The sequence below is a fragment of the Poecilia formosa genome, unplaced genomic scaffold (genome assembly GCF_000485575.1).
Source record: "Poecilia formosa unplaced genomic scaffold, Poecilia_formosa-5.1.2 Scaffold2, whole genome shotgun sequence".
In the NCBI taxonomy this organism is placed as follows: domain Eukaryota; kingdom Metazoa; phylum Chordata; class Actinopteri; order Cyprinodontiformes; family Poeciliidae; genus Poecilia; species Poecilia formosa.
Genome location: NW_006799941.1, coordinates 2,257,558 through 2,279,202, shown reverse-complemented (window position 1 = coordinate 2,279,202; position 21,645 = coordinate 2,257,558). Strand labels below are relative to the sequence as shown.

Below are 21,645 nucleotides of genomic sequence, written 5' to 3'. Positions count from 1 at the left end.
GACAGAGGAGGAGGAGGAGGATGCAAAAACAAAAACAAACAAAAGAAGATAAAGCTGCTCAGAGAAATGATTGTTTACGTCGTCTACAGAATACTTTTTAATTTATGTTAAAAACGAAAAAAATAAAATACAATTCTTCAAGTTGCATAATGAGCCTACTTTATGACATCATGCTTGCCACTGACTTCGGTTAGGTAGAGTAATAATACTAGAGGCTAGTTAAGTGGCCTTGTCCTTCTGAGTGCAAAAATATGGAAAAATGTGCCTTCTGTATGCGACTTCTGATAATGTCTGATTGGTCAAAGTACAATAAATAGTTTACAACTAGTGAGTACAGTTGAGATGCTAAGAGTACTGTATATTCTGTGACGGCAGGAAGACAAGCTTGGTTAAAACACACAAAAGCACATCTAGTTACACCACAGACGTTTTCATTCATAACCAGATAGTGCAGGAAATCTTTTTATGTATATAGATAGAAAAAGAGTCAAAGCAACATTCCATTTTTGTTGTTATTAGTTTTGTTTGGTTTTTTTTTTTGTCAGTTTTTCCTTTTTCTTTAGATGTTAAAAATGCCAACAGCATTTAGGGGCTGCTTGTGTCTAGATGAAAAGAAACTTAAAAAAAAATAAAATAAAAAATAAAAAATAAATTAGAAAATATCAGCACAATATATTGCAAGTTTGAAACAAATTTCTAAAAATGACTGGATTGCAGCCTTTTGATGGTCACATACATCTTTAAAACATCAAGTCCTTTGAACAAGCAGGTTTACCTAGACGACAGTTAAATAAAAAGGTCCTGATATCAACCTTTTACACAAGCACTGACTCCAGGTCAGCATTAAAGCAAAGCAAAAATAAAACATAATTAATAATAATAATAATTAAAAAAAATCTAATCAAATCAAATATCCTCCTCTGTCATAAAAAGGAGGCCTTCGTTAGGAAACACCAAAGGCAAGCCGCTCTTATTTGATCCCAACAATCATAAAGAGTAATATTAAGATTCCACATGTACTGTACTATGCATCCCATTATATTTTGGTTTCTTCTCGTTGTTTATCCTCTAAAAATATCTACATTATTTGACAATATAGCAGGCAAGTTTCAGCACATGGTTTTTCCCGTAATAACACAGCAACAAAATTCTGAGCTCACCTCCTCTAAGAAACCAGGAAATTCATCTCTACGAGGTTGTAAACAATTACATTCTGTTTAAGACATAAATAAGTCAAAGTAATTTAAGCCATTGAAGCGGAAACAAGGCAACATGCCAACAAACAAAGATAAACTCTCTCTAAATAGATTTTATGAATTTATATGTATAGAATATATCCCACAAATGCTATCATCATCATATTATTATTAATATTTTGCATTTCTCTTTTTCATCAGGTGCAAAACTACTGTGCAAGTTCAGCCCTACCACCTCGATACACATTTCTGCTTATGGATTATGTCATTTAAAAAATAAAATAAAAAATTTAAGAGTCCGGTACATGTTCATGCCACACAGAGGAGGGAGGGAGGACTCAGAGAAGCTTTCTTTACATGTGTAGTCCGCTGCGATGCTCAGCCCATCAGAACCAAACAACTCCGATAAAATGAAAACCCTTTTTAAATAAAACTTGGGTAATGTACATTCATGCAGGATCAATAAGAATAATAACAAGAATAATCAGACTCAGAATAATAACAACGGTTTTTAATTTAATTTAAACTATTACTGTATCTCTGTTAACAATGTTATTATTGAAGAGAAGGAGTTTAAGGAGAGTATAAAGTCTGTTTGCACTCTGCACTCCTCGGCAGTCTCCCTCCTCCTCGTCCTCCCCCAGGTGTCGCTGCGGACACAGTTCATACGCAACGTGCAGTCAGCTGCACGTTTATACAGTACATGCTAACCGGTACAAGCATAGTGTCATACACACCATCAAGGCTGCCACCATACACATGCAACCACAAAAGCAGGATGGCTGTGTAGGTCGTGTAGCTTTGCGGAGCTTTTTGGATTGTGTTTTTCTTTTTATTCTTGTCATTTCACAAAGATTCGCCCGATGTTGAACGGAGGCGAGAGCATTATTGGCTTTAGCTTGCAAGGGGGGAGATGGACCAGATCTGTGTCGGTGGTGAAACACGGTGCGCTGGGTGGAGGGGAAAGGCGAGGACTGAGTGGCCATGTGTCAAGTAGTGGTAGAAGTAACAAATAACGGGAGAGCCGGACGAGGCGCTCCGGGACCATGAGGGAACAACATGAGTGGTCAGAGCGGCGTTCAGGACGGGGGTTAGAGGCTGGTCTCCAGGCTGTGGAGAGGGCTGGCGGGGCTGGAGGAGGCGGCAGATTTACTGATGTCGATGGTAAGGTTGATGCCACTATCAATGGCGTTGTTGTTCTTGTTAGGAGACGAAGGCTGGCTGGAGTACTTCGTCCTCCTCCGGGCCGAATCATCATCTGTGTCGTCGATGAGGGGGATGCTGGGCGTGGAGTCGTCTATCCTAAACTCGGGGTGTGTCATGAAGTTGTGTATGGATGTTCTGGAGTCGGGTTTTTCCAGGCCTTCATAGAGGGAGCTACGGAATGCATTCACAACTCGAATCTGTTGTGTGAGAAGATCAAAAAAAAGGAAGGGGAAGAAACCATGAGCGGTGATGCTACAGATCAAACAAAAAGAGCTGCAGGGAACCTCGTAATGAGAGAATAGGTGAAAAAAGAACAGACAAACAAGAAAAAAATATTTATTTTTAAGAATATAAGGTGGAAGAGAAAAAAGTGAAAGAGAAACAAGAGAGAAGGTAACTGGAGTCTGTTTTCTGCTTGCACAAGATGACTACAGGTCACAAGTCACTTAATTTTGGCGTGCACTAAGAAAAAGTGTGAGGAACATAATCATAAAGAACACAAGGAAATCAGACATTTCCAGAAAAGCAAAAGCAACACAAACGCTCGTTGTAAGTATACGCTTTAGTCCAATGTGCTGTATACCTAGAAACAAGCCACATTAATAAATGGAATGCTTACAGAAAAAATTGGAGGACAATACCACATGCAGTTTTGAAGAAATCTGGTGGACGAGGTCAGTAAGAAAGAAGTTGGTTATATCAGAGAAATCCAATGAGGCGGTTTAAAAACTTCTTGAGGGGCAGAGGGGGGTAGGGGGCACCAGACCGCCGTCTGGCTGAATATCCACACAGACTCTGAATGAGACACACAAAACACTCAAATATAGCACAGCGTAGCAGAGGCATTGTCCCAAATGGAGTGAGTCAAATCTGCATGAGGTTGGCTCAACCTAAGCATTGCAGTGAAAATAAAACTCACACCAACAAAACACATCCCAGAAATAAAATAGTGGCATTTAGACGACAAGCAAACACCGTAGATTAAAATATTATGAACACACACACAAGATGTAAACACAAAGTACATGCAACAGTGACAAAACTGGACACTGGCACAAGAAAAGCCGACATCAAACGAAAGGAGGTGAATAATGAAAATAAGTTTCATTGTCAGAGGTCTGACGGTTGAAGCATGTTTCTCACTCCATGCATAGCTGAGTAAACACTCAAGTATAAGCCCGGCTGTGTGCGAGTGTTTAGTGAATCACATGTTCCTGTTTCCGAGAAATAACTTGCAACATGGCGACCTTGAAACCATACAGAAACTGAGCTCTGAACAATCCGAAAAGGTAACATGTCCACTTAGTTACATCAGACATTTTTGGCGTTGGTATAAAACAAAGGGAATAACTGATTGTAAATTATTATTTCTAAGTAAACGTAGATCAGCATTACATTTTCTAAAATTTAAACAAGTTTCTTAAGTTGAATTTTATAATCCCCTTCCACCTGTAAAGGTTACCAGTACCAATTCCGATTCATCTTTTTGTCAATCTTAGGCTGATCTGACATGTGGTTGCAGGTGAAGTCCCAGCAGGATTTAGAATAAAGCAGAAGCATGGAGGGCAGAGAGCCTTTTTGCTGGATTGCTAGACTCAAACTTTAATATCATCCAACGGTGCCAAGTTGCCACTAGGCAGAGTTGAACCTATTTGCTGCACTTTTGCGATGAGCTCTGGAGGAGTCGAGATTTTTATTTTTTTATTTTTTATTTTTGGCACTTTCACAGTTATTTTAAAGTTTTTTTTTTAAATGTTCCTCTGAATATCACAAAGTTTAGGAAAGCAGTTGTTTTCTTACATATTCCCTGGTTACTACCTACACTGCATGTTCTATTTTAAATTTTGACTATGAGTGTCACTCAAAGTTTGAGCCACAGGGCTAGGAGGATGTTGTGAATTACTAATTAAAAGTTTTTGTTCCATCTAAAAGGTGAATTATAAAAATCCTTAGCTGTACCAGTAGGTGTGACCCAAGTCATTTTGTTTTCAGAGTTTTTCAAAGTGACAAAAGAAAGTGATTCTATGTATGTATACCAGGGCTAACAATAAGTGTAGGATCCTTTATGTGAATTTAAGTTGTGGTCTGAAGGAAAAACTAACTTCATTGAGGAATTTTAAAATATTTTAACATGAAATGCAGAAGACATGATATGTAGCAGATGTGTTGCCACCTTTAAATAATAAATTGGAAAGAGAATTCAGGTTTGTGAAATTTCTCTTTTAGAAATTTTAGCATATTAGACCTGCAAATTACAGCACAGTGATAGCAGTGGTAGTAACTTCTTGCCTCGAAGTTTGAGAGTCATGTGGGTTCTGGAAATTAGAGCTATTACATGTAATATACAATAACACTGCTGCAATTATGGCTTAGTGGGTGCAAGAAGATGCAAAAGCTAAAATAAAAAGTAATAATGAGAGGGATCTTTTTGAATAAGTTTGGGCCAGGAAATATGTCCTGTCACAAACTTGTCATAACCCTGTCATAACCCTGTCATAACCCTGTCATAACCCTCCAACTCTCCAAAAATGGAGAGTTGGAAGGTTATCTATTTTGGTGCTTCTGCTGGGAACCTGTCTGATAATATGGCAACATGATAATCAACCACAGCAGGATTATTAAGGAGAAGAACAAACTAGCTTACAGACAAAATCTGCAAGCAGCTTTCTGTTTTATCCAGCAAATAAGGAATAAGGAATAATTTCTCATTCTGGTGGTTTTAAGTTAAACCTATTCTTTTATTTATATATGCATATGAGTTTCACTTTAAAGTGTCAATTACGCTCAGACATGGCTCAAAGCTGAAAATAGAGATGATCACAGATCTTAGGATCTTATATCTTGAGCTAAGAGGAAACATTTTTCTGAAAGCATTCGAGGTAATAAAAAGGACATCCTTAACCACACATGCAGCCGCTTCCTCAGCGTTTATTGAGTTAATAAGATATATAATACACAATACAATTTTGATTTGTCTCGAGTTGTTGTTATCTGCCACTTATGTGGCAGATAAAACAACATTGCCACTTATACTTGAATGTTCTCCCAGTCCCTTTGAGAGTTGATTGGAATTAGTTAATATTAACGTCCGTCGAGACATAAAAACGAGAGGAGTGACAGATGTGATGAAGTATGGAGGATGAGCAGAGGGAGACAAACTCACAACCTGAAATGTCACGCCGTGGGTATCACTCTTAGTCCTGTGCTCCTAGCACTCTGGGGAAACAAACACACATTGACCAATGAGAGGACAGTACAGCCAACCATGGGAGGAGATATCAAGATGAATTTGAAATCCAGTGTGAACATCAAAAAGACAGAATAAGAGAGAAAATGAAAAAAGCAGCAAGAGAGAAAAGGACAAATCTTCAGAGATGCCAACGTCACAATGGAGGCATTGGTGGCATAATGTCTAGTAATTTAAGTTTAAAAATAAGAGCTTGATGAGGACTGGATGGCACCCCTGAAGCAAAGAGAGCAGACAAGCAGACTGACAGAGTTCTGACTCACGGCCAGTAGTGGGAGGAGCAGTAGCAGCAGTAGTGCTTGTAGGAGAGGAAAGGGCATTGGACAAGGACACGTGACTAGGACTAGAAACATTGGTTACATCCTGGTTCTGGCTGGTGGTGGATGACTGGCGTCTCAGAGCCCCAGCCCCCTGAAAGGAGGTGCCGCTCTTGAAGGTGTTGACTACTTCAATCTGTGGAAGAAGAGCGGGACAGGAGAGGACAAATGGCTGCTCAGAGTGACACGAACTGAATGGTAACACATGCTGGCTGGTTGGGTAAAGGGAGTACAACTTTGCAGTCATGACACATAAGGGTGGGGGGAGGTAAAGGTCAGGGTGGAGTATCCCCACAACCAAGTGGTGAAAAGGAATAAAAGGCCATCTTACAGATAGAACAACATGTACCTGTCATGGTGGTCATGAACATACAGGACTGTAGAAGTTGTGATTCTTCCAACATCTGCTGCCAGAACCAGACTGTGTTATGACCTTTAAAATGGTCTGGATTAACAGTTCTCCAGGCTTTCTGAAGACTTAAGTTGCTTTTTCACGCATTTTTCAGTCTTTGTAACATTTTAGTTTGTTTATTCTTTCACTTAACAGTGATCTATTAATCACTGAGGCAGAATAAGGCTCCGAAGCTATGAACCTGTGTTGTGTCTAGACATTTTGGTCAATTTAGTGAGAATGGGATCTTAGGTGGGAAGGTAGAGGACTTTGTGAAAGGTGGCCACACTTTGTTCCCAATTCTTTAGCTGAATCTATGAAGGACATAAAAATAATTCAGTTGTGAAATATAATAATATAAAAAGTTGTTTTTTGCTATGAGAAAGAAACTTTGCTTAAAGTAGATGATCAATTGAAGGATTATGCATACCGTCGCTCCTGTGTCCGAATGTTTAGTTTAATTTCAGATTCAGATTTGAGATTTCAGATACTGGACATTAGCTGTAGATCCTTTTTAAAAGCCTAACATGTCTTTTGTCTTTCGCTTGCCCACTTTGTAGGCTATGAACACGCACAAAGGCTGTGAACAAAATAAGTGAAAAAGCAGACAAGTCTAAAACAACTGTGAAAGAACAACATAAAAGCAGCGTGAACTATTGATTTTTGATCAAATAAAATTTAGACAAGTCAAGTGCAATTTGATCTATAGATTTTTGTGTAAACAAACGTTTGTCTCAAGTGAACATGCTATGGCATAACTTCACACTAGTGACACATCGGTGAGATGAAATCAAGTGTAACACAAAAGCAGAATAGAGTTAGCTATCACAGTGAAACCGGTGTTAGAGAGCATCATAATGACAACAGTTCAATGATTATTTTCTGTTCCTCCGATGGTCCACAGTGCTTCCATCCACCCAGGAAAAGTTGGATCTTCATGTTCCTAAATTTGTTATCTTGAGACAAAATGACTTTAACGTTGTGCCATTTATGTCTTAAATATTATGCAGAAATATAGAAGAAACTGGATCTTTGACGCTGACCAATAAAGCATCTAGAATCATGCTATTCTGCTATTAGCCCCTTGAAAACAAAAACCATTGGCACATTTGTTTCTGAAAATAAGTGCCAAGGGGAAGGATGAATAAAGTAAAAGGAAGCAAATTTGTTTTGTCTTTTCAGGTATCAAGTCACACGAAATCCTGAAGTGAAATAAAAATCTTACCTGAGTCTGGATGCGGTTTAAACCTCTGAACCAAAGTATTTGACCTCTCCGTAACTCCCTCTCTGCGTGGTCAATCTCCTCATTCTCTTCGTTTACGTCTTCCTCTGGCAGCTCATCTTTGTGAGTCAACTGGCCCGCCCGACGCAGGAAACGCAGGTGGCTGTTGGGTATGGTGACAATCACCTGCACAACAAAATAGGAGAGCATTTTTTTTTTTTTAATTTAAATCCAAAAACTGAAGCAAAAGGCAAAGAATAAGCAGTGCATGAACAGTAGGCAATAATTCATTTGAGTTACCTGTCCCCAGACCAGTTCTCCCAGCCCCAGAAAAACACACCACAACCACTTTTCCAGGCTCAGAGGCTGACAGCTGAATGGCTTTCCTCCAAACTGCACAATCACAATCTGCACAAAATATTGCACAGTACGAAAAATAAAAAAATGACTTTCCAGACACCTCAATATGTGAAATATCCTTAGTTGATAAATAAAACATTCACCAGTAGAATAAAAAAATATATTGCAGCAGTTTACCTGTATAGCAAAGGTGCCAAAAACGATGGAGCAGAAAATTGGGTTTCTGAAGATCCCGTCAAACACGTTCCTCTCTCCGTGTATTTTCCGAGCATTTATCTCATTAAACAGCTGCATCATTACAAATGTGTTGAATATGATGGTGTAGTGCTCGGACGGCGGAGAATGGAGAGGAGCGTTACGGCCACTGTCGATGTCAAAGATTTTCTCACCTGGTGGAAACAGAGAATATAAAATAACTTCTTGAATTCTGAACGGGTATTGTAGCACGCTGTATGTGAACTGCGCGTACCAGCAAACAGGAGCGTGAAGATGAGAATGAGCTGATAGACGGCGTGTCCCAGGATGTTCTTGGTCATAGTGCTGGAGATAAGAGGCTTATTGCGACCATACGGTTTTCTCCTCAACAGGGCCTCTGTGGGGGGCTCCGTCGCCAAGGCCAGAGACGCAAAAGTATCCATAATCAGGTTAACCCACAACATCTGCACCGCTTTAAGTGGAGAGTCCTGTGGAAATCAAACGCAAACTCCCACTGAGAAAAACAAAAACTCCAATAAAACTGGAAACATACAGTGGAAACTGAACCTTTACACACAACACAATGATGTGTTTGTGTCATCATTCTGACACAAAAGCATCGTTTTGCTCAGTTTGTAGGACATTCGATTACTCCAGTCACCATACTTAAAACTACGGATGAGAAAACAGAAACACAATTCTAGCCCAACCAGGAGAATGCCATCACCTGCTACACTATTGCCAGAAAAGGAGATTGACACCCAATTAATGCCTCTTACCTGTGTGATGCAGGCTCCAGTGAAAGCAACGATGACGGCCACGACATTGACAGTAAGCTGGAACTGAAGAAACTTGGAAATGCTGTCATACACATTCCGGCCCCACATCACTGCCTTGACGATGCTGCTGAAGTTATCATCAGTGAGAATAATGTCTGAAGCTTCTTTAGCCACGTCTGTTCCAGCGATACCCTGAAAGAGCACAAAATGACCAACAATGAAGAAAACCATTTTTAATTTTTCTTTTCTTGTTCTGGGAACATGGATTGGTTTTAGGAAGAAATTTGATTAACAATATGTAAATAATTGGTAATAGTTCAAAGAGATTATAATTTCTTTTTATTTAACAAATGCTGATTAAATTTTTTTTATTTTAAATCCTAAAGTTTAGGGTTTATTTTGTAATTAAAAGATTGAAATGGGTAAGTAGTAAAATCCAGAAATGCATGTGTCTTCTTTGAGTTTCTTTGAGTGTGGCAAAATGAAAAACAGTTCTTAAGAATTATTATTAAAAGCCTAAAATCTTATTAAGAAGTAATGAATGAGGCACAGAGAAATCCTCAGAAGCCCTAAAAGTAGCAAAGTAAAAAAAACTAAATGCTCTGTTTTAGGGACAGCAAAAAAAAAGTATTTTAATCATTTTTTTTTAATTCTCTTTATTTCAATTTAAAAAAGTAAAGCTAAAGATGCACTACACACAAACCACAAATGATAATTGCTGAAGAAGCTGGCTGTTCCCAGGGAGCTCTAGCCAAGCATATTAATAGAAAATTGAATGGAAAGAAAAACTGTGGCAGAAGCTACTTATCCATTTCAATCTTTTAATTACAAAGTGTTGAGATTCACAGAATCCAAGTGCCATGTCATATGCTTTTGTTGGTCCACTTTTGATTCATCAAGTCATAATTTAGCACAGGAAATATTAGAGCCCTTCATGCTTCCCTCTGGTGCAAAGTTTTATGGAGACACTGATTTCATTGGCTCTGGTTTACACTGGAAAAAGTCTCAGTATTTGTTTAATGACCATGGAATCACTGTGTATGGCTGACTCACCTGCAATCTCACCTGGTTATAATGCTATGCCACACTGATACAGTAATTTATGCAAAGCAAGCCCCAACCAAACCCCATGTGCATATACTGTCCAGTGCATAGACGTACTTTTAGTAGGCTGATATTGTCATTTAAGAAGTCCCTTTTAGCTTTATGTCAAATTCAAACAGTGAAACAGATTCTTGAAACAGATTATTCTGTGTTTAATAGTGCTACATAAATTATTTTTTTCTTTTTGAACTGAATTGCAGAAAAAAAAAACTTTTTAATTAATTTGATTAAGCTGTGTGTTACTGTCACCAACAACTAGAGGGCGCTCCAAAGCAGCAAATATAAAGGGATAGTTCTTGAGAAAATTCTAAATAATGCAGCAGCGGAAAAGACATTGGGAGATGTTCACTGCAAATCAGGCTCAAATTAATACATGTAATTAAAGAGAAAACACTCAAGCAAACATAAATCCCATGCTAGTTTTATTACCATCGCAAACCCGACATCAGCTTTCTTTAAGGCAGGTCCGTCGTTGGTGCCATCTCCTGTCACAGCAACCACCTGCCTCTGATCTGCCATAGTGCTGTCAATAATTCCTGTCAAACCACGCAGAGCAGAACAGTTCAGATGATACAGCCAATCAGATTATTAGTTATTGGGTCTTATTTAATAAAAAGAGAAAACACACACCCAACATCTCAAAATCTAAGTTTGAAGTAAATTCAGCCACAATTCAATTTCCCCAAAATGACGCCACAAACTTACCTTTGACAAGTGTGTGTTTATCTGTTGGGGATGATCTGGCCAGGACCCGGAGTTTAGGCCACACCTTGTCAATACGCTCCTGCTCCACCTACACAAGTTTCATGATGCGCACAAACATTTGAAAATGGAGAGATAAAGTGGTTGAAGTTTAGATATTTTTCCATCATTTTCGAGGCTGTCTCTTTTTTTTTTCCTCCCAGTTATTTTGGCGACACCCTCTGTACCTCGCCTTTCTCATTACGGATCCTCCGGTTGAACTCTTTGCCATCAATGCAGAGGAAATCCTCTCCTGGATGGATGATCCCACACTTGATGGCTATGGCTCTGGCCGTGTTTATGTTGTCACCTGTCACCATGCGCACAGTGATGCCTGCACGCTGACACTTCTGAATAGCATCGGGAACCTAAAGGGCAGAGATATGGAGCTTGTGATGCACGCACTAACTGTTAAAAACTGCCATTTTATTAAAGCATCAAAATTATTGTTTTACTTCAGTCACAAAACGTTGTCGGAGTTGTGCTTCTGACACGTTATATAACTTTTTTTTTATCATGCTATAGTGCTGTTTTCAGTTTACATCAACTCCAGAAGGATATGTTGACTCTGTCAACCATTTGGTGGTGTGGGTACAGTTGGTCTTACAGCTTCAATCCTGAAATGAGCGCACTGCAAAATACTAAAGCTGCAAGCTGGTGAGGAAAACATACAATGTGGACCTACGGGAAACTACAGACTATTTTCTGAAAATTAAAATATGAAGAAAGGTACCTGATACATTCGATTATATCAAACTAGAACTATTTTCTTTAATTTTTTTTATAACTGCGTGCAGTGAAGTTTATTGTTTCCTTGTAAACAGGACTCTAAATGGTTAAATGTTATACGATATTGTGCACACAGGGCACAAAGAAAAATCTGTGTTATCAACAGCTTGCAAAACAGTATTAATTCAGAAATACATCTCCTTCTTGGCAAAGGTCAGTGTGGGAGAGTGCTGCTCTCCAAACCCACACATAAACAAATGTGTGCACATAAAGTAATGAGAGCCCACATTGATTTTTACAAACACGGAAGACTCTATTTCTATGCACAGAAATGTGCAACTACACACAGTGGAGTGAGGAAGGTTATCCACAAGAAGGAGGTTGACCAAGCAACAACATGTTTCCGTTTTGACTAATATGTAGCAAAAGAAACAACAAAAAACAACATTCTAGATAATAAAACCTACAAGATTGGAAAATATGAAGAAGATCCTGCTGCATTCGTTTTCCATTTCGTCTTTCATAAACAAATTACTGCTTACCCATGAAAAACATCTCTCAAGATTGAAGATCCTTTTTCTAATTTTTAAGCAGCTTTGGCTCTATTGAATAAATGTAGTTCACATTTGTCAGAGGATATTTAGTTTTAAAAGAACTGTTGTTCCAGTTCCTTGAATCAACCTAAAGTAACTAAGCTATTCAAAACTAGACAAATTCCCTTAAAAGAACAAAAACATAGTATGTTTTAAACCATTGAAAATACAATTTTTGGTATCCATTTATCAAACTGCTGCAATATTTTGAGATAAGATGTAATTTTGGATTACTAGCCACCATTTTTTATGTATGTCCACCAGTTCATATTGATTTATTGATCAATAAAGTTTGTCAGGGCGTTTCGCAGAATCATCTGGTGTAAAAAAAAAACAACATTTTATAAATACATATATATAAAGATTTTGTGAGGCTTGGAAATATATGTATATAATCATTTATATTTGGTAGAAAATATAACCATTGTAGATCATAGTTTACATTACAGGGAAAATGTTAATTTTCTTGACATCTTAAGTGTTAATAAATATAAAATACAAAATGGATGACAGGTACTTTTATTTTAAAATACAAATTAATGAGGATGAATTCTGTTTGTGGCAAGTGCATTATTTCCAAATAAAAATACCATAGGTATTCCAGTTGAATTTCTTTTTTTAATATTATGAATGTGTAGTTGTTGTCAAGGTGTTAGGCTGCTGTTTGTCATCTTATTAGTCTTTTTTTTTTTTTTGTTTTTTTTTTCACTACAGCTCTATTTGACTTGGCATCTGACAGAGGAGAGAAAGGAAAGAGTAAAACGGATTCTGACCCGACAAAGGAGGAAGGTAGGAGTCTAGATGTTATACGGAAAAACAAGCCTCTTGAGTACCTGATATGGATCTGGTTACCGTCTCGTTCTCCTCCATTTCTCTTTACTCATCTCCCCCCACCTCCATCGTTCTTACATCAATCTTATTTCTAATCTATTTATCTGTCTCAGTCTCTGTTTCTCTTTATATTCCTGTTCCTCTCGAAGTCCTTCCTCCCAGGAGCACCCGTATACAGAAGCCAGGGATCATAACAACAAAAAATGTAAATTTAGAAGGAAGAGATTTGCTGCTAATAGAGAAATAACAATGTTTACAAAGTTGTTTGACCTTTTATTCAGGAGGATTAAATCTTGAAAAGACTAGACAGAAAAAGTGTACTGTAATGCAGCATTTCTTTGAACTGCTTTTTTTTTTTTTAAATGTCACATAATGTACAACTTCAAAACTAGCAAAATTGTACAAATGTTGAGGATTTATAGCTTTGATAACCTGAAAGGAAGAACAAGAACAATTGTAGCCAAGCAATTCTCCTTCTTGACAATAATTGTTTACCTTTACGTGCATTTTCTGTTTCAATTGCACAAATATACAAATACACAAATCCCTGCAAAACAACTAGATTGATGCATAAAGTTGTATATTTTTCACAAAGTGTGTTTATATTTGTTTGTGTTATTACTGATTTTTTTATTGTTAGTCCTAAATTGGCTCAGATACTTACATAAATAAAAAAGAAAGGATAATGATAAAGAAAAAGGGCACAATCAGATGAAAAAGACCAAGAGCAATAAAAAAGAAGGTGAAATTAATAAAATAATGGAAAGTGGAGAGAAGAAAACATGGTGGGGCGAGGTTGAGTAAGAGCCGTTGCTTCTGAGTGACGAGAGGGTGGAAAAAAAAGATAAAAGGAAAGGGTTTAATAATGCAGCGGTCAGCTAGGATCCTACGTTTGTACTATCACTGGAGCTGTGTAAAGGAAGGTCAGCTAATCCGTTACACAAAAAAATACAGCACTCTAATAAATACATTACACTTTTTCTTTAAGAAAAGCCTATCAGAAAATATTTTTGTGATAACCATAATCCGAATTCTTTAACAGTGAGATTTTCATACAGTAAAAGTTGGAAAACAATAAAGTCCGTCCTCCCATGAAGCCTCGCAAGATACAAGTTAGCAGCATCTGAACGGTGATGAGCAACAATCACCTTCATGGAGTCGAGCACCTGTGGGTGCTGCCAGTCGGTCAGAGAGGTTTAGGGTTAGGAGACTACAGTTGTTGAGAAAGACAACCCTCCAACCCACTGCAGTACTTGGAGGGGTTAATAAATTGCGACACCCCACTTTGGCTAAAATATTCCAGAGGTAGCTCTCAGTTCCATCTAGTAGTGTGGAAAGTGAAAGACTATCTAGCTTAGTGTCTAACGTTGTAGCTGAAAACCAAAACCAATCACATATTTTTTATTAAAAAACATGCTCCTCATTTTTTAAAAATAGGCTTCACAGACTGATTAAAATATAATTAGGAGCTGAACAAATAGCTTTATTTCCATATTGTGCCTATTAAAATGTATTCATTTTTTTGGATGTTTTACCTATTTATTGCTTTTACAAATCAATCATAATGAACAAAATTAAGTTGTTGTTTTTTGACACAACAAATGACAAAAGAAAACTTTTTTAGTATTACAAAGGGACAACTGATTACTACAAAAACAATAATGAATAAAAGAACATAGATATGTGACTGCAAAAATATTTACTAGCTTCAAGGCAGTATTTATTAAATGCACCTCTGGCTGCAATCAGCACAGAGTTTGTGTGGATGGGTCTCAACCAGACCTGCACATCTGGATGCAGATGTTTTACTCCATTCTTTCTTGAAAAACACTAATAGCTCAGCTTTTGTGGGGATCAGCTATAAATGACACTTTTCAAATCCTTTCACAAATTCTCTACGGAGTTAAGGTCTGGGCTTTGACTGGGCCACTCCAGAACATACACCTTGCTGTCTGAATGCTTCAAGTCTTTATCAATGGCTTTTGAACCAGCATGAAAGAAGTAAATTTATTTGTTTGAGTAGTTCTATGACATAATTTATATTATTGTGTTTATGTTTAATGCTTTTCTACAATATCTATTAAGTCCTTCGGTGAATTGCTCTGTTTTTAGAGTGCTTAAATAAAGTAGTCCTGGCTTAGAGAAAGTATTAAAAAGTACAATGTGCACCTAACACCTTACCTTTAACCATTATTTCTCATCAACAATTTAAACCCTCATAAAAAGGTTGGACATCTGGGATAAACCTGCTAATTTCTGATTGCATAGACACATTTTTCCTACCTCTGGTCTGACAGGATCCTCGATTCCCACAACGCAGATGGCTGTAAGGTCAGTGAGGATGTTGTTCTCATCATCCCATTTGGGCTCAGGATCACTGGCAAAGTCACGGTACGCCACACAGATGGTCCTCAGGCCGTCACAGGCCATGGGCTCAATCACCTTCTTCACCATCTCATCCTTGTCTCTAGGCCGGAAAACTCTGGGCTCACCAACTTCATTCAGAATGTGACTGCATCTGAAACAAAACAGTGAAGCCTGTTAAAAACCTGAAAAGTGTCTTTAATTTGTAAAATGATAGCACTGTAGAGTAAAGATCTTCACTAAACCTCAATAAACAAACCATCCATCCAAACATGCATCCATATAAAAAGTATTTTGATTCAGTGAAAAGCTACAAGAAAAATACCCAAAATTAACCAACAAAGCAATCCAAAATGTGGACAGATGCAGTGTAACGAAGAAAGGTAACCAATAAAGTATAAACATAAAGAGTAAAAACAACCCAAGAAAGTACCAGGGTTAAACCTTGTATGGGTTACATATTGTCACACATCATATCGCTATTATTTTTGATTAATATTAAGTGTAAATGAGATACTAAAGGGAACAAACATCCTCCCTTCCCATCATGTAATCTCATGTAGTATACAGTAAAAACACAATTTTGAAATTCCACTGAAAGCTCAGCAAAAAACTGTCAAAAGTCACAAAACTTTACCTGAAGTTTTAACAGCATGTCTTCTTTAAACTCAGTTAGTCTAAATAAACAGTACCGAACAACTACACCATCACTAAAATATCAGCGTTACCTTACTGTATCCAATAAATTAACAATTTATTTGTTGTAACAATGCTCCTTGTTTAAAGAGAAACAAACAGGCCTTTTCAACAGGCTTAATTTTTGCGCCAAGTACCCAGAATACTGGACTCACTTCTTGAGAACAATTTCAGAGGCTCCCTTGCTGTACATTCGGAAGCTCCCTTCAGGAAGTTTGATTACAGTGCTCATCGATTTTCTGACAGAGTTGAAGGTGTAGACTTTATAAAGCTTCTCCTCTGGGATCTGGTTTCTGATTGGCTGGTAGTCCCGTTTCAGGTCCAGGACCAATCCCAAGAGTCCGCACTCAGTCTTGTTTCCAACTTGCTTGGGCAGACCACCTTCCTTATCTGGGGGCTGAAGAAAAACACAAGTAGAACACGTGCAACTCTCTTTAAGTGAACTAAATCAAAACCCCAGACAAGGCATAAGAACCACTTTGTTCAATTTCATTCAGTGATAACTGACCAGCAAGCAGGTGACGGGGTTGACGTATGGGAGAGCAAGAGATGAGACAGACAGAATCAAATTTGGACGTTCTTATTTCAGGCGAGCAGCTCAACCCTTCATGTAATTACATGTTTAGAAACATACAATTACTGTATATGGCTCAGTAAACATTCAAATGTATAACCAACAAAATAAAGCAGCATCTTAGCCATCTTCTTCTTCCTTTGCTTTTTCTGCTTATCGCTGTACTACATCCTAGATTCAACACCATTCGCTTTCATAAACAAAACAAGGTAAAAACATTATTTCTTCAATTACTTATTCACTCAAGTACTTCTCTCATATCTATTTCTTATTTACGTTGTTAGTCGGTCACTTGCTTGACAAATAAAGAAAGCCACTGCCTTGTAGAGCACCAGCAGAGTAGATAGTTTAAATGGAGCCAAACAGAAATAAAAGTGAGATCAAAAGCGTAAAGTAACAATGTAAGTGTGTTTGCACAGAAAAAAAAAAGAGTCTTTTCTGACATGTTGAGACATCATCAGCTGTAAACGTCACAAGCCTATGGGACAACAATGTAATATGCATTTTTAAATGACTGTAATTGCAATAAAGAAACACAAATCAATAACTGCTTGGAAGAAACATAGCAAATAAAGTTATTGCAGCAGAAGGAGTCTAAGGTAAGCAGTTAATAATCACCTCATAATTGGTTTTCAGTACAAGTAGAACAACTTACATTGTTTTTTTTTGTCAATACATTTATTTAATATGGTTTATTTTCCATGTTATGATAGTTAAATTGTCTTATATTAGGATGTCTAACATAAAAATGATAATTTTTGTTATATATATATATATGAAGAAATTGTTATGATGTAGTGCTCTTTTTTTTCAGCTCTAAAGCTGGAAGGGGACTTTCTCCACAGTCTTACAGTACAAGACACATGACGTTTCACTGACCAGTTCAAATCATGTGTGCATGTGGCCTGTGAGGTTCTACAGTACATGGCGGACTGCTGTGTGCTCACTGTATGTGCAAAGCGAGTGAGTGTGGTCAGCTTGTGTGAGGCTCAGCGTTCCCATGGTAACGCTGGGCAAAGAACACTTGGCAGTTGAGACTTGAGAATAGAGCGACTGAGATTTCCACCACTTGGGGATTCTTTTTACTCGCTGGCTTCGATTCTCTTAAAACATTCTCTCTCATTTCACTTCACACATGTCCTCAAATCTTTTCTGCTTTGCTCTTTATGGTTGTTTTTTTTCCCCCCAGCATTCCTTTATTAGTATTTCCTGAGCCTTACTCTATTTGGAAGCTGTCTGGGTCCAAATATCTGCTGCTGTGACAGAAAACTAAACGCATTATCAATATTTCAGACAAACTTGAGCTTTAGTGACGCTGATGCTCACACGTCTGGCCTCACAAGACACACTGATGAGAATGCAATTCACTCTGTCGCTTTTCATAACACTTCTACACACAATCACACATTCTGAAGCTGATTTAAATCACAGCCTTACTGTTCCTTGTCAACACAAATAATTAGGCAAGTTTAGACGGAATTTATATTTTAAATGGTTTTTATTTATATTATCAACGCAGTGTGCACTGTGAGGTTTCTATTTTAATTTATTTCACTGCAAAAAAAAAAGTAATTTTCTTTTCAGTTTCATTTATCTTTCTATTTTTACTAGTTAAAATCGTAGGTGGCACATTTAGTGAACATTTCAAATCACCTTCAGCTTATGTCAGTAAGTAAAACTATGAAAAAACAACAACAATACGCTCAGTTTCTTTAAGATGTAGGAATACTTTAGCAAGACCTCGTTGAAAACACAGTAAGTTAAACATCAGTGAGGCAGCCGCAGTTTTTCCATTTCTTCAGCTGAGAACCTGCATGTACAACCGAGGAGTTGCAAAGTCCTCTAAAATCACATTAATCATTAAAACCTAAACACCAAACACGTCAACTCATTTAATGTATCTGGTTATTTCTTTAGCTGCGTGTCATAAACACAGACAAGAAAATAAATATTTTATACTGAGTTTGTGTTAAATAACTGAATTAATGCCTCTTCCTAATGACCAGTGATTACATCAGGAAGGGACTGCCTGTCATTGGATAATGACAGGATGGAATAAATGGCCTCATCAGCATTGTCTGGTGGGGTTTCGAGGAATCAGCTCTCTGCTGAAACATCCAGTTAAACAACTAAGCCACAAATAGCCACATAGTCTATATTGAAGCTTTGAACAAGCTACAGAAATATAGTTGATACAGATACAGAGGATATAGACATTGCCACGTGACGACTGAGGAAAGAGAAACATATTGAAATAGCGATAATAAATACAGGACACAAACAAACACTGCTTTAGGTTTCCAAAGACCTCGTCAAGATTTTTTTTCTTTATGCTAGTTTTACGCACGAGGATAGTAGCTGGCAGGAAACGCCAAGCGTTGGCATGACAGAGCTACTGCTGGCATGTCCTGGCCTGGATGTGGCTTAGGACCAGCTGCCCTCTCCCTGGTCCTTGGGTGATCCTGCAGGCAAGGACATATGCCAGAGGGAGAGCTGGCAACTTTACTTCCTATTCCACCCAGGGCTCTCCTTAATCCATACTTCATGTTCCTTCCTTCTCTCTTGTCATTTTCTTCACACACCACTCGGCGATTTACTGCCTTCCTTGTACCTCAACGTACATTTTCCTCCTCGTTCTCATTTTTTCACATCTCATTCCTCTTCTCTTGCTGACTTTTCCCTCAACCTTATCAATTTCCCCTGTCTTACAAGGCCCCCCGACCCGTTAGCCTCCACTTCTGTCTTGGTTGCGTATTGCATGAAGGACCAGAATACACTGTAGCTTTCCATACAGTTAGACCAGCCAACCAGGCTAAAGCCTTGGGTGTGCTGGGAGCACAAATAAAGCCTAACAGTCTATTATAAGAATGCTTGTCATGCGACTGCAGTTTCTCTCTTTTCTACTGTTTTTCTTTATCTAAATCTCACTGTGCTTCCCAATGCATCATCACGTTACGGTCTTTTTCAAGGCTTTTCCATACCCATTTATTACAATTTATTTTATGTGTCTTAACATTACTCACTCTACAACTAAAATACAAAACTTCAGATACATTTTTATTAAAATCAATCTCTGGCAAGAAGAAAAAAAAAAAAAAAACACATTGAACTCAGTACATTAGTATTTCCAAATTTCTGAGTCTGTACTCTATCACTAATAACACAATTAAAGTTACTAAAGAAGATATTCATGCTGTGGTGCAGTCTGTCTGAACATCCTATGTTTGATGACATTACGACTCCACAAAATAGAAATTCTGCAGACGTTTAACTAAATCACCTAGCAGCCTTCATGCTGAAAGTGGATAAATTTTTGCTATCATATTGCAAAGTCTAACACTGCATACTTAAACTGCTCTGTGATGACTAATTGGTGATAGTTACCAAGGTCAATGAATGTGGATCAATTGTAGCAAGAAAATTAAGATGTAGAAAAAGAGAGAGAAAGTCCATTAAAGTTGTGCTGCTATTGAAACTGGACCTTCACGGTGGTGCAGATGGTAGAATTGTTGCAGGAAAGTCATGCGTTTGAATCCCGACCTGCCGTCTTTCTGCCTGTTTTCAGTGCGCATGTTCTCTCTGGGTTCTCCAGGTTCCTCTGACAGTCAGAAACATCAAAGTTAGGATAATTAATCTCTAAATTGTCCTTAGGTATGTATGGTATTCTTGCCTGTTTGTTGTGTTTTGTTTTCTTTGTCCCATGACTCCCTATGTTGCCTTATGACTCCCTGGCAATCTGTCCCCACCTTTCACCCTTATCGGGTGAAAGGTCCTTCACTCCTGTGGCTCCTGTGGCTCCCACTCCATTTTATAGTCAAATTTAGGCTTTTATTATTGATCTTTAAAGTTTTACATGGCCTTGCATCCTCATATTAATGTGGCTTACTTAGAAGTTACACTACAGTCAATCAACCAGTTTCTCTTAACTGCTCCAAGATCTGAGATGAATTATAGAAGTGATCAAGCTTTTGCAGTGCTTGTACCAAAACTCTGACCAGGCTGCAACCCAATATGAAAAGGACTGAGAGTATTGAATCTTTTATATCAATGTGTACTATTTACTTTTTTTTTTATGGGCTTTTAACATTTGTTTTAATGACATATGCTATAGTACTAATAGCCAAACAAGAAGCTGGAGCCTATTTTAATTACAAACTTTAAATTGCTGTTTGAAGAAAGACCATATCAATTATTTTATAATAGTTCTACTTCTATCTACATGGCACAATGTTTTATTATTATTATTATTATTATTTTATTTTTTTTACAAAACACTAAGCTTAAAAACAACACAATGGGAATGAATAGGGAGCATTTCCACCTCTCTCTTCAGTGACCAAAAAAATGACCCGAGCAGGTGGTTAAATCTACGTGAAACTGAGCTCGGAGGACATTCACACAGCCGTGCTAAACATACCACTGTGCTGCAGGAACACACACCTGTGGTCTGAGTGCTTACAGCAGAGATATGACAGATGTGTGTATGAGTGATAGGTCCATATCGCTGCAAAATACACTCTGTTTTCCACAAACTATTTTAATGTCAATAAAATGGTTCCGAACCACTGGATGTGAGATGTGCAGCTATGTGAAATTAACTGATTCCACTGAAAGCTGTTCATCTTTGTGTACCGTGAATGAATGAAATACTGTGGGGAAATGTGCGTTCCTACAGTGACTGTGGAGTGTGATCTCCCATTCAGATTGCATAGATAAGGGTAAACTTCAAAATAAACAATATCCGTTACAAAATGTTAACGTGACTATAGTATTTTGTGGTTGTGAAGCTTTTTTATGTGTAAATTTTTCCTCAGACAACAAGGCCTTCTCCGGTTATTATTGCACCATGCATGTGCTGATTGAAGGGACAGTGATATAGGAGGAGCTGTATTATGATGCCATAGAGCACTAGAGGCATTGATATGGTATCAAAGCCTGCCTCTTTTGCCTTTGTGCCTTTATGTGGTGGCCATCAAAGGCTCCCATAGCCATTCTTGCATCCCACAGGACTGGCCTCTTATATAAGAACACACCAGCAAGCATACTGCAGAGCTGGAGTGGCACTGAGGGAGTGGAGGCGGCTGAGGGAGGGAAAGAGGA

General features: G+C 37.9%; 1 protein-coding gene across 14 annotated transcripts in view; it reads right to left on the bottom strand.

Moving 5' to 3' along the window:
- Positions 1-541: 541 nt before the first annotated feature.
- Positions 542-21,645, bottom strand: part of atp2b2 (ATPase plasma membrane Ca2+ transporting 2) — a 119,001-nt gene continuing 97,897 nt past the window's right edge. For 10 of the 14 annotated variants that reach the window (XM_007549290.2, XM_016670369.1, XM_007549281.2 and 7 more), the window contains 11 exons: positions 16,127-16,368; positions 15,195-15,429; positions 10,947-11,126; positions 10,723-10,810; positions 10,447-10,553; positions 8,914-9,105; positions 8,409-8,622; positions 8,117-8,328; positions 7,880-7,987; positions 7,583-7,765; positions 542-2,599 (listed from right to left, as the gene is read on the bottom strand). In XM_007549290.2, coding sequence (XP_007549352.1) covers positions 2,288-2,599; positions 7,583-7,765; positions 7,880-7,987; positions 8,117-8,328; positions 8,409-8,622; positions 8,914-9,105; positions 10,447-10,553; positions 10,723-10,810; positions 10,947-11,126; positions 15,195-15,429; positions 16,127-16,368 — 2,073 coding nt within the window. In that variant the 3' untranslated portion in view covers positions 542-2,287. Of the gene's footprint in view, positions 2,600-3,053; positions 3,198-5,568; positions 5,619-5,912; positions 6,103-7,582; positions 7,766-7,879; positions 7,988-8,116; positions 8,329-8,408; positions 8,623-8,913; positions 9,106-10,446; positions 10,554-10,722; positions 10,811-10,946; positions 11,127-15,194; positions 15,430-16,126; positions 16,369-21,645 lie in introns of those variants that run through there. The other 4 variants (XM_007549343.2, XM_007549315.2, XM_016670391.1 and 1 more) reach the window with 4 other exon arrangements.